This window comes from Xenopus laevis, chromosome 5L (genome assembly GCF_017654675.1).
Source record: "Xenopus laevis strain J_2021 chromosome 5L, Xenopus_laevis_v10.1, whole genome shotgun sequence".
Lineage (NCBI taxonomy): Eukaryota > Metazoa > Chordata > Amphibia > Anura > Pipidae > Xenopus > Xenopus laevis.
Genome location: NC_054379.1, coordinates 17,980,242 through 17,994,115, shown reverse-complemented (window position 1 = coordinate 17,994,115; position 13,874 = coordinate 17,980,242). Strand labels below are relative to the sequence as shown.

Sequence of the window (13,874 nt, the reverse complement as noted above, 5' to 3'; positions counted from 1 at the left end):
CAATTCAGCAGGAACAGCCCCTAAGTTTGCTCATAGTCTGTACAGAGAGATACCATAAAACTATAGCAGCATAGGTATTCCCTGTACTAAGCACAATTCAGCAGGAATAGTACCTAAATTTGCTCATAGTCTGTACAGAGAGATATAATAAAACTATGGCAGCATAGGTATTCCCTGAAGTAAGCACAATTCAGCAGGAACAGCCCCTAAATTTGCTCATAGTCTGTACAGAGAGATCCCATAAAACTATGGCAGCATAGGTATTCCCCTGTACTAAGCATAATTCAGAAGGAACAGCCCCTTAATGAGTTGTTCATCTTTCACTATTCTTTTTCAGTTGAGTTGGTTTCAGAGAGTTCACCAGAAATAAAGGTTTTTTCCAATTACTTTCTATTTGTGACTATTTTTCTAAAGTTCACCTTCTTATCCTTCATATGTCTTTCTTAAGTGGTGGGGGGGGCTCTGACTGTTTAATTAATTTGATACATTTCTTGTATTTGTCCCTGATGAGTAGAATCCCTGAGTTACATTGAAGGCAACTATTAGAAGTTATACAATCGTTTCTAATATCATTAGGGCTTTACTAATTTGCAAAGACTTTCAGACTATATCTGTGCATTATATATTTTTCCATTATTCCCTATGGATGTAGAATGAGGCATTTACACTTGAGATGTTCATTTCTAGATCTTTATTTTGATTATTATTATTATTATTATTATTATTATTATTATTATTATTATTATTATTATTATTATTATTATTATGTTAATAACTTGTACGCCATACAATATTTTCCCCTTATTCTTCCTTCCTTACTCTATATACTGTACTTTTTAAGACTAATTGATGAAAGAGAAAAAGAAACAAGCTACAGCTGGCTGCCAATATAAAGGTAACACTGACATAAATACACTAGACATTGGCACATGAAGACACTGGCATGGTGATTAGAATGACACGTAGCTATAGAGTTGTCTAATGATTATGCAAATTAGTAGCCGAGTGTAATATTCAGCCATGAAATGAGGTGTTGGGCTGAGAGGGGCAGTGAGAAACCACAATTGGGGGGTGCTGGTTATTATACAGCATTTCACTCCAGTTCTCATGGCAGAAATATGCCGTCCTGTTGACTATAAAGGGTAAATCCAGCTCTAAATGGTGTAATTGTCAGTGTTAGACTGGTGTAAATACTCACACATTTCTGTAACTCCAATTATTGGCTCTGGATTAGTATTATGATGGCCATGCACGTGGAAATAATGGAATGACCATCACTCACTTAGCCGATCCTGTTTCATTATTATAAACCTTCCTATGTGACCTATTTTTACTCAGATCCTTAATCAAAATCATTTTATATATATATATCTGTGCATGTTTCTATAGTTTTTACAGATATCTATTGCATCATCTTGGTACTGGATGTGGTTTTAAAAAATTAAAAATAAATATAATATATTTGTTGAATATAAATGAAGCATTTGATGAAATAATGAATCTCACTGTAATTAAAAGTAACCATGTTCAATGTTGATAAATGCAGGTTATGCACTTTGGAAAAAATAATATAAATGCAAGTTATACACTAAGGGGCAAATTTACTTAAGGACGAATATCGAGGGTAAATTAATCCTCGATATTCGACTGTCGAAGTTAAATCCTTCAACTTCGAATATCGAAGTCAAAGGATTTATCGCTATTCGTTCGATTGAATGATTTGAAGGATTTTAATTCATCAATCAAGTGATTTTTGTTCGACCAAAAAAAGCTACCAAAGCCTATCCCCCTTCCCCATAGGCTAACATTGACTTCAGTAGCTTTTAGGCGGCGAAATAGGGGGTCGACGTTTTTTCTGAAAGAGACAGTACTTCAACTATCGAATGGTCGAAGTAGCCCATTCAAAGTCGAAGGTCGAAGTCAAAGGTCGAAGTAGCCCATTCGATGGTCGAAGTAGCCAAAAAAACATTCGAAATTCTAAGTTTTTTTCCCTCTATTCCTTCACTCGAGCTAAGTAAATGGGCCCCTAAATGGCAGTGTGTTGGGAGTTTCCTTGACTGAGAAGGATCTAGGGTTTTTTGTAGATAACAAGTTGTCTAATTCTGGGCAGTGTCATTCTGTGGCTACTAAAGCAAATAAAGTTCTGTCTTGTATAAAAAAGGGCATTAACTCAAGGGATGAAAACATAATTATGTCTCTTTATAGGTCCCTGGTGAGGCCTCAGCTGGAGTATGGAGGCAGTTTTGACTTCAGTCTAGTGATGAGCGAATTTATTCGCCAGGTTTGAATTTGCGGCGAATAAAGTCGCAAAATTCGGCGGCGTCAAAAAACAAAATGGATGCTGGCGTCCTTTTTTTGGACGCTGGCCCATTTTTGCGAATTTCGCTGGAAATACGTGAATTTTTTCGCCGAAGCGAAACGGCCCAAATTCGCCCATCACTACACCAGTCCTTAAGAGGGATATAAATGAGCTGGAGAGAGTGCAGAGACTAAGTGCAACTAAACTGGTTAGAGGGAGGAAAGATTTAAATTATGAGGGGAGACTGACAAGGTTGGGGTTGTTTTCTCTGGAAAAAAGGCGCTTGGGAGGGAACATGATTACACTTTACAAGTACATTAGAGGTCATTATAGACAAATAGCAGGGGACCTTTTTACCCATAAAGTGGATCACCGTACCAGAGGCCTCCCCTTTAGGGGACCTACAGTGTGTATATATATATATATACACACTGTAGGTTGTCTGGTTGTTACTTTTAAATACCAGAAGTTTCTGTATTTAATATATATTTTAAATAGATAGATGATTGATATATATATATATATGTGATAGATAGATATGGCATAGTGACTGGTATGGGATCCAATAATGCTATTTTTCTAATTCTATTTCTTTTTATACAAATAGACACATAGACAGGTGGATAATAATAGTCAGACAAGACAGACAAGCATTGGGTTCCTGTGCAGAACTGTGTCCCACTCTGTATGTGAATAGGGTTTATACAGTATGTGTATTGCCTCATCCTTGTGCTCAGGATGCCCCCCAGCAGGAAACTGTCACTGGCTGCCCCCAGCCTACTTCTACTGCACTGGCCTGGGACAATAAGGCTACCTGACACCTAGACCTTCATCTTCATCTTCACACCTTCTGGAGATATTCACACCTTTCCCCCTAATCCCTGTCTGAGATCTTCCTATAAAGACCCAGAAGGAGGGTCCCCATTCAGCATTCAGGCAAAGAGGAGCAAACATCACAGAGGGAAGAGGCAGATTTGGAAGTACAGACCCAGGAGTGGCTGGTGGCATTGGGATGCTTGGATATACCCAAGGGATGGAGCAGCTCTATAGCACCTACTTCTCCTCCAGTGACCCCTCAATGGGCTTCAGTTCTGCCCTGGACTCCCTCATGGGAATGGGTTTCCCTCCTGTACAACAGAGTCCAGTACAGCAAGCTAATGTGAAAGGTAAGACTTTATATTATACAACTTCTCTCTAATAGAATCAGCGTATCTTCTCTGTACTTAATGTGTTATATCCCCCATACACAAAAATGATCTCCATTATCTTTCCCATAGTCTCTGTCTGTATGTAAACTGTTATATCTGCGATTAGCATCATATCACATGTATCATATTTATCAAATAATGGATTTATTATCTGGAATCCCATAATTCCTAAATCTCCAGAATGTGTCAAGTCAGTACTTGTACCTGATAGGAACTGAACTAATATAGCTCCATGCTAATGACTCCAGTTGCTTTCCATGTGATAATGATGCTCCACTTTATAGAAAGACAAAGATCCATTTACCTGTTCTGAATGGAAAATGTACATTGTACTGAAATCTAATCAAGCAATTGCTGCTATCACATAACTAATGACAGTTGTATTCCATTAGCAGACATGAAGGCTGCAGATCCTGGAGCCAATCAGACAGCACAGCACAAGGAAGCTACCAATCAGCAGAAGGTTTCCCCCACACAGATGTCCAATCGCAGGAAGAGAACTGTCTACAGTCCCTCAGATCTGGCCCGACTGGAGCAGTACTTCAGAACTAATATGTACCCAGACATCCACCAGCGGGAAGAAATGGCCAGACAAATGGGCTTGCCCGAGTCACGCATACAGGTAGATATTGTGTTTTATCTGCTATGAGCTCATCTGTATACCTACATCTTTTTTTTAAATGTAAGCCAATGGAGTATTAAGTTCCTGAAGGTTGTTTGCTTTTTATTTTAATGTATTTCTCTGCCACTTTATATTTCAGGTTTGGTTCCAAAACAGGAGGTCAAAAGCCAGACGCCAAGGATCCAGATCTACCAAGCGGGCTGCTATGGGAGATTACTATAACAGCACCCCAAAGTACAATGCAGCACCTGTCTCCAATGGCACCATAAATGTACCACAGCAACAGCGGATGTTATCCTACCAGCATCATGCCCAGCCATTGGACACTCTACACTATGGCTTCCACCCAAATGTCTCCATGCAAGGAACCAGTCAGAGCAGGATGTATTCATCAGCACCAGCTCCCCATCATTCAGGGAATGTGTCTCAGAAGCATCCAATGGGTTTTCCACAGCAACAAGTCCAACCCATTCTGGATTTACAGCAGAATTACTTCCCCTTTTCTGAGGACCCCCTGTCTTGCCCTGAATCCTCATGGGCTGCCCCAAACCAGAGACTCCCAGTTCATCTGACAGCATCTAGTACCTACCCTCACAATGACTTGCCTAGTAACCCCACTGCAAGCCACTCCACCAAGGGAATGAGCCCTGGCAAGGAGACTGAGAGAGACTTTGGTGGGAGACATAACCAAGTATCCATGCATTCTAACCTTATGATGGACATTAGCAACTTCCCACCTACCAAAACCATCACCGCCAATATGAACATCATCATCCCACAGATGCCAGGGGCTTCAGGCTGGAGCAGCCATGAGGATATCAATGCCTACTCTACACAGGGGGCAGTGCCCATGGCAGGTTGTAGCCCCTATGGACATGGTTCTCCTGATTCAGGAGTCAGTGACACATCTACAGAGTCAGTCTCAGACTGGGAAGAGAATATTATAAGAACTCTATTCTGAATACTCAGTGGCTGCACAGTAGAAAGTGAAGGGGACGTGGGGTACCATTGTAGGGCCATAGCTTGTAATATGACTCACCCCTTGTGGCACTTGGACACCTGGCTCTTTATACATTGTGTTATTATAACCTAATGTTAGAACAAGCATCTCTTTCAAGTACATTTATACTATAATGAACTATTTCAGCTACACAAAATGAATTTACATTATGATGAGGCTAATAAAGTTGCATGTGTTTAATCAGAACATTGCTGATTTGCTTTCTGGTTGACTAATTATATTTGTATCTAATATAGTCTGTTTGGTTCCACTGTCTCAAGAAATGCCTTTCATTCATTTCAATTACTCAGAGAACAAAGCATTAGATACATTTTTAAGAGGAAATACCATATTGGTAGACCTTCAAAAAACTGTGCAGTGTATCACTAGGAAATGGTGCTGAGGATATATCCTCATTCTGTACTGTCTAGGGCAGTGTCCCAAACCAGTGGCCTTTGAGCAACTCTCTGACCCCTTGAATGTTGCTCCCCGTAGCCTAATAGCATGCGCTTATTTTTTAATTACTGGTTTGTAGGCAAGTTTTGGTTGCATAAAAAACAGGTGCACTATCAAAATGAGCCTCCTGTAGGCTGCCAGTTATTATAGTGGATACCAAACAGACAATCACAGCCTTTATTCAGCACCCCCAGGAACATTTTTAATGCTTGTGTTGCCCCCCAATTCCTTTTAAATCTGAATTTTGCTCACAGTTAAAAAAGTTTGGGGACCCCTGGTCTAGGCACCTCCTTCCCATAGGTGTAAAAACAAATATACAGAAGGAATGCCAAACTTTTAAACTCATTCCCCGCAAAACTTGTTCCGTATAAACAAAACACGTTATAACTCACTGGAGGTGCTCCATGTAGGCCCTGCTGCAAACAAAAAGACTTCTTATACTCAAAACAAAATAGAACATAGGCACACTCCACATACTGCTTCTGCAAAATTTTTTGAAAAAAGCTTCTTTTATTTGTGATGTGCACTGGATGAAGGGGCATGTCCCCAAAACGTTTGCTGGGATCTCACAAATAAAAGAAGCTTTGTTCAAAAATTTTGCAGAAGCAGTAGGTGGAGTGCGCCTATGTTCTATTTTGTTTTGAATACAGAAGGAATGTTCTGGGCACACAATAAGCTGTACCCTGATGCTATTTAATGGAAATGGCATTTACTGTCCAAATATTCATACAGAAATAGAAGAAATATTTTGTGCACAGTATAAGCTGTTCTCTCATAAAACAGAATAAAATATGACAGTTCTAATACAATATTTTCTACAGCAGAGGTGTATCAGATGTTATATTTACTGTCCCAACTTATTGTGTCCCTTCCTATTAAAACGTGCTGTCATTTTGCTTGACTAGTCATAGATAAAGGGTGCTTTAGGTTTACTTTATCAGAGGCAACTATTATGGAAGTATTATGTAGTAATGTATAAGAGCTTTTCCATGCTGATAGCAAGTTATGACTTTATAAAGCTGTGTCTCCGTGTTGACTTTCATTGTAACAGAGAAACCAGTATGAACTTTGGGGGGATAGTGCTGGAGTTCACTCATTTCAGCCAAACAGGAAATCCTTTGTTGCCCCCGGTCTGGCGCAGTCAACATTCAGGTACATAGTACAGCACTGGGTCTGTTTTCTAGACTAGGGGAGGGCATTTCCTTTGCTTCCCTCACTTCCTGATCCTCCTTTCTGATCAGCATGGCAGAGAATTGCTTCCTGTTATCAAACTAGAGAAATAATCAGTGTATATGGCTCTTTCATATACGTACAATGTATATTTTAGGATTTGTTATTTATTATGGGCACAGTGTCCAGTCTTCGGTACAATGGCACACAGTGCAGGATGCCTGAGGACCCCTAGAGAGTTAAATTACATATGCCCCAACCTTTGGCCAGGGTTGGCCAATGACCCCATATATATGAGCCAGAAAGCCCTGATCAGAACAGTTACTTCTGTTCTGATCAGCAGGTTTGTGCACCAATACACAAACAGATTAGGTGCCTAATTACCAAACCAGTTTCCTCTTCTAGTGCCAGAACCAATGCTTCAGACTATCATAGATAGTTAAACATATTAATTTGTTGTTCTATCATAAAGCATCAGTATGAAGCAGTCTGAAAGGTTCCCACTGCTCACACCCTCCACAGAGGTAAAGGTGGCCATACACAGAGAGATCCGCTCGTTTGGCAATGTCGTCAAACTAGCGGATCTCTCCCCGATATGCCCACCTTGAGGTGGGCAATATCGGGCTGATCCGATCGTGGGCCCTGGGGCCCAACGATCGGATCCAAATGAATAGCAATGGGCGGTCGGATCGCGGGACCGCATCAACGAATAGATGCGGCCACGATCCGACTGGATTTTTTGTCCCATCCGATTGAGATCTGCCCCCTTTCGGCCAGATCTCGATTGGTTGAAGCCCGTCGCGGGGGCCCCATACACGGGCCAATAAAATGCCGACACGGTCTGTCGGCATCTTTTATCGGCCCGTGTATGGCCCCCTTTAGAGATTACAAAATATTAGGGGTTATTTACCATTGCCTCAGGAACCCTTCAGAGTTTACAATGATGCACTTACCTGTTGTGTCTGGGACAATGCCCATTCTGGAACAGATACACCTGTGCCTAAGGATGCAACTGGTGGAGTAGGGTATATAATGTAAACATCATGGTGTTCTGCGCCCATTTTGCCTTCTGCCCTTTAAAAATCTAGGCAGATTGGCACAGTTTTTCCCTCTTTCTGGTTATCACTTTTACTGGGGGGAAGCCTGTGTGTTCACTATGAAAGGCACGGGTATCAAAAGAAAAAGTGAGAAACACTTGTTTAGCAACTTGGTGTAGTGCCTACATTCCATATGTCCTAGGGCACAAAGACCAATTTTCAGCCCCTTCATTGACTAATTTGCCCAGTGTCTCCTCAAACATATTAAATGGCAGCACTCCAGCAATGGCTGCTAGAGCGTTAGTAATGCACAGAACAAGCGTCTGCCATGTGCCAGCGTTATCTCTAGAGGAGTTGGTGTTTTTCTGTGTGCCACAGCCCGGCACGACTCATCCAGTCACAAGGTTAGTGATGCATTACACAAGTATCCAGTGTGTTCACACTTGCACCTCACATACAGGTGTGAATGTATTAGCCCAGCCTGGGTTCAAGGATCAAAGCCCGTCCGTATTTACCTTTACACATGATCAAAAGACCAGCCTGATGCACTACAAATCCTTTGGCCTGAGTGCATACACAGACAACATTCAGGGAAGGTGGCAATGGCTCAGCTTTGCATATCCTCTGCCCACATCCCAGAGAGACAGTGGGCTTGCTATTTCCTCTGTGAGACAGCAGCTACCGGGCCTTTGTGGGTTATGTGTATACCTCCTGTACAGGTCCTTGTTTCCCTTTATTTGCCGAATTAGAATAAAGTTGAATCCATCTTTTCTACAGGATGTGCCTGGGCTACTTCCCCCTTCATTAGATCTCACTCCTGTCTAGGTCTATGAAAATGTATCTTATTTATAAGCAGGGTTTAGTTTCCCATTAATCTTCCTTTATTAAATATTAACAGTAGTAGATTCATTGATTGGTTCTACTTAGGGGGACATTGGGGGCACATTTACTAAGGGTCAAATTTCGAAGTTTTTAACTTCAATAGTCAAAAAACTTCGAAATTCGACCATCGAATTTGATACTTCAATAGTCTAAGTATTTTTTTGATCTAAAATGCCAGTTTTTCCTTCAAAGTAAAAATCGTTCGGTCAATCGATTAAATCGTTCGACTGGAACTATTCAAACGATTTTACAAAAAAATACTTTGACTACTCAAAACTTAGCCAAAGTTTATAGGAGGTCCCCCATAGGCTAAACAGCAATTCGTCAGGTTTAAGGTGGCGAAGTGTCAAAGTTTTTTAAAGAGATTTTCGAAGAAGAAGTTTTTTTAATTCAAATCAAATTTTGGCCTATTTGATGGTTGAAGTACCTAAAAATGACTTAGAAATTCCAAGTTTTTGAATTCGAAAATTCACTTCGAATTCACTTCGACCCTTAGTTAGCCCCTTTTAATAGAGAGAATAAAAAAAAACATGATACAGGTATAGGATCCATTATGCGGAAACCTGTTATCTGGAAAGCTCTGAATTATGAGAAGACCATCTACGATCTCCATTATTTAGTGAATAAAGTACCCCCTCTTGTAAAATATAAGGATATTATTAGTTACCGAGGAGTTTCATGACCATATAAAAACACGAGGCCAAAGTCCGAGTGTTTTTATACAGGTCATGGAACTCCGAGGTAACTTCTAATATCCTCATATTTTACAACTGGGGGTACTTTATTTATTATAATACACAAATTTTAGTGAGTCATGTGACAGAAATGACATCACTACTCACCGTTTATAACTGATGACATCAGAACTCACCGTTTATAAGGATATAATTTACAGGATATTCATGGCTTTTGTGTATTATATAGTGAATAAAGTACCCCCTCTTGTAAAATATAAGGATATTATTAGTTACCGAGGAGTTTCATGACCATATAAAAACACGAGGCCGAAGTCCGAGTGTTTTTATACAGGTCATGGAACTCCGAGGTAACTTCTAATATCCTCATATTTTACAACTGGGGGTACTTTATTTATTATAATACACAAAATTTAGTGAGTCATGTGACAGAAATGACATCACTACTCACCGTTTATAACTGATGACATCACTACTCACCGTTTATAAGGATATAATTTACAGGATATTCATGGCTTTTGTGTATTATAATTAAATAAATCACATTTTAAAAAATGATTTCCTTTTTTCTCTATAATAATAAAACTGTACATTGTACTTGAACCCAACTGAGATGTAATTAATCCTTACTGAAGGCAAGACAATATTATTGGGTTCAATTAACGTTTAAACTATATTTTAGTAGACTTAAGATAACCCTTTTCTGGAAAATCCCAGGTCCAGAGAAATCTGGATAACAGGTCCCATACCTGTACAATTCATTGGCTGACAAAACTAATGCTACATTTCAAGATAATCAGGCATAATCTACTAAGAATGTTACCTAATGATGCAATTTTTCGTTTTTATATCAAAGCAGCTTATACAATGTAGGATAGGTGTAATAGGGCCCACTAGAGAATCTCTATCTCTGGACCCACTCTCACAGCAATTAGATATAGATAGGCCCAAATAGCATAGGATTATACTGTATGTTGGCCCATGTTAGGGAATAAGAAAGGGCTGCTGGAAATTCGCCTACAATGGGTCTGGTTCCACCAGGAGATACTCTTATAAATCAGTTAGTCAATAATCAGTATTTAAATACCATTGCAATCTCTACTGTTTAATTTTTCTGAACGATCACTAAAATCTCTGTGTGATGATGTAACATGTACTCCTGCCACAGAGGCCCCTCTAGTGAAGACCAGAGCCATCATTGGATAAATGAAGTGAATGCTAAGAGACTTTCCCAGAAATACCCACCCTCAAGCTACACTTGACTGGTAATTAATGGTCCGCTAATGGCACCACCCTGAAAAAACACATATCTACACGTCTACTTTGTTTGTTGGGGGTTCAGAACATAAAAGGCTGTTTTGTGTATTGAATCAGGAAACCTGAGGGTCTGAGGCAATGAAGGTATGAATGACACAGGGCTGGGGGGTGTCTGTATTGTATGACCAGGGAGCCTCCGTTGTGACATAGGACTGTGATGTCTGACAGAAGCATTTAATAAACATTGCTTCAGAATAGTGGAATGTGGGGTCCACCAGGTTCTTTGTAAGCCAAATAAGCAAGTGTTTATTAAAGGAAAACTATACCCCTGAACAATATAGGTCTCTAAAAAAAGATATTGCATAAAACAGCTCATATGTAAAACTCTGCTTTGTGTTAATAAACCATTTTCATAATAATATACTTTTTTAGTAGTATGTGCCATTGGGTAATCCTAAATAGAAAATTGCCATTTTAAAAAATAAGGGCTGCCCCTTGGGATCCTACAATTCACGGTGCACGCAAACAAACCATACATTAGGTCACATGAGCCAATTAACAGACAGTTATGTATTTTGCTTCCACAATTCTTCCTGCTACAGTTAGAGCTGTATTTTTTCTGTTCAGGTGATCTCTGAGGCAACAAACAGACCATCACGATATGGTGGTTCAAAGCAAAAGATGTCAACAGGCAATATTTACTTAAATATATATACCTGTTTGGTAAGATTCTATATTATGTCATTTAATTTAAGTCTGTTGCTTAAGTATTCATTTTGGAAGTATAGTTTTCCTTCAACTCTTCTTATAAAACATAAGGCAGCCATGCATTATACAACCCATTGGCCTGCGGTGGAAAAGCTATTGGTTCAAGAAAACCCCATCATTTTGCCTTTGCTGCTGTAGCTAACAGCAAATTACTGGCCCATGGTCAAGTTATACATTCAGATCAGCACTATTCATGCTATCTGGACCAATGGTTATTACGTGTATGGAGATTTTAAGAAAACCAGGTCTCAGAATAAACCTGAGACTTTACACTTCCTTCCCTAGCAGATGTATTAGAGCTCACTCTAACAACTGATTCCAGTACAAACAAAATCTAACAAAATAACTGCCTTTTGCACAAATTCTGCATGTAGAGAGACATGATGTCTGGTGATTTTAATAGAGTGAGCGCTAATACATCTTCTAGGCAAAAGGAGTTCCCCTATAGGATATATTGGATCTAACTGAATATCTGACACCCAACTCCTGCATGAAGACACAATGAAGAGAAACAGATGCTGAGAGAGGAATAGTGAAGATAAACTTGATTATTTCAGAAACGGTACAGAATTCTTAATTGTTTGTATTTAGAAAGTTTCTTATTTCAGTATGTGGAAGCTTATATTAAATTAAATAAATCATTTTCGCGATAGATCCCCTTTAAATACGTTCTTATACAGTGTTTGGACTGCAGAGCTAGAGAGGTGTTTTCAGGCAGTTGGTCGCTAGCAGGTGTGCAAGGAAATGCTTACACCCTATGTGCCACTCCTCCAGCATACAGCTCTGATAGGTGCAACTCTTTGTGCTCTTTTCTGCACCCGTTAGCAGCAGGTACAACTCCTGGGGGGGAGCAGGCAGCTGAAGTCTGTAAGGCGAGGAATTTGCAGCTAGGGGGGCTACAGCTTCTACAGCTCTAATTTATATCATTTTTATTTTCCTGATATAGAGCCAGGTTTCCTCTTTACTCTGCACTTCTGCAGCCCGGGCTTTCAGGGATTGATGTATCTTGTCTGCCTATGAAAGACATTAATAATCTCTCTATGAAGGGTTATAGCTTGGTATGACCAATGTCTTGGGGGTGGGGGGTTAAGATTGAGACAAGAATAATTGATGCTCTGTAATTAAGCACTAATTATTGAGTGAGCTGATTAATATCTCTGATCACCCAGCACTTTTTGTCCCTGTATCTTGTTGCTGTAATGTTCCCCTTGTTTTGGCCTCTTGTATCTATTCACCTGTCTGGTACAATCCTGTTCTTCCAATGACTTTATCTCTTTTATTCTTGTCTGCAGTCCATGCTGATAATCCACTTGGTGTTTGTCTGGGGGGGGCTCAGGGGATCCTCTTTGCCCCATATACAAACAGTGCTAAGCACTAGACTATGGGACAATCAGAGGTGTTAAAGACTCATTTACTGGCTTCTCAGTGACTTGTGATCCGCTCCTTAGCACACAATTGACCAGTTAATATTATGAGTCTTTTCAGCCGTCCTGTATGCTTGTTAATAAAAGAGACATACTGCATCAGGGTAGATACTGAGTATGTTTATTTTTTCAGTTAATTAAACCTGTTAAATGTGCACCGACAATAGAGTAATGTAAAGCAAACTGACCACCATTCACATACAAGGTATAATGGCATCCTCCTGTCATAATTGAGCAGAAAACGTTCTGTATTAGGATGGCTTCGCTGCTTGGCGTTTGCCATCAAAATAACATTTGTGACCAGTTCTTTAGGCGCAATTCTGCTGAATTGACCATGGGTGTTGTGGGGAACCTGGAGCTAACTCCACCTTCCAGAGTTCCCCTAGAAAAAGGAGGGTGTTTGGACACAATTATGTTTAATAAATTATGGCAAATAGTGCATTGACTGCACGCATTTTAGCTCATCCACAACTGTTGAAATAACCACTAGTTTATGCCAATGTACTTCTCCACTGAAGAGGCTCTTAAGTATATAACATGGTATTGCTTTGTTTGCTGAGACTTTCTTTTGAAGTTTCAAGATAAAATATTGCACATTGTTGGTTGCTTTTGATAAGACGTCAGGCAGGGGTAAGAAAAAAGTTGAGTTTCCCTAGGTTTATTAAAATTAGCTGATATTTATGATTATGAGGGTACTTTATATTTATTAGTGTCTCTCAGCCCAGTACATTTGTTTTGGCTGAAAAGTGTCTTTTGGTTTGTACTGAAGATGCCAGCAACATTGTTTTGGGCCCAAAAAGTACTTGTACCAGAGATTTCAGGCTTTTCCCATTTAAATAACAGGGGCAGTAGGATTATACAAAACTAGACATTAAACCCGTTAAATTAACGGGCGCTAGAACATATGTAGAAAATTCGCCAGAGACGGTCCGTGGGGCACATGCGCAGTAGCGCCAGAGACGGTCCGTGGGGCACATGTGCAGTAACGCAATCCCACGGACACATGGACTGGAGAGACACTTCAACTTTATTATAAAGGATGAGTAATAAAATATA

The 13,874-nt window shown here is 39.9% G+C and overlaps 1 protein-coding gene across 2 annotated transcripts; it reads left to right on the top strand.

The window, feature by feature from the left end:
• The first annotated feature begins 3,126 nt into the window (after positions 1–3,126).
• Positions 3,127–5,336, top strand: bix1.3.L (Brachyury-inducible homeobox 1, gene 3 L homeolog). Of its 2 annotated transcripts, none has more exons than XM_018261718.2 (3): positions 3,127–3,465; positions 3,903–4,129; positions 4,269–5,336. In XM_018261718.2, exons 1-3 carry the CDS (start codon positions 3,312–3,314, stop codon positions 5,088–5,090), a joined length of 1,203 nt encoding a protein of 400 aa, XP_018117207.1. In that variant the 5' UTR covers positions 3,127–3,311; the 3' UTR covers positions 5,091–5,336.
• The last annotated feature ends 8,538 nt before the right edge of the window (positions 5,337–13,874 follow it).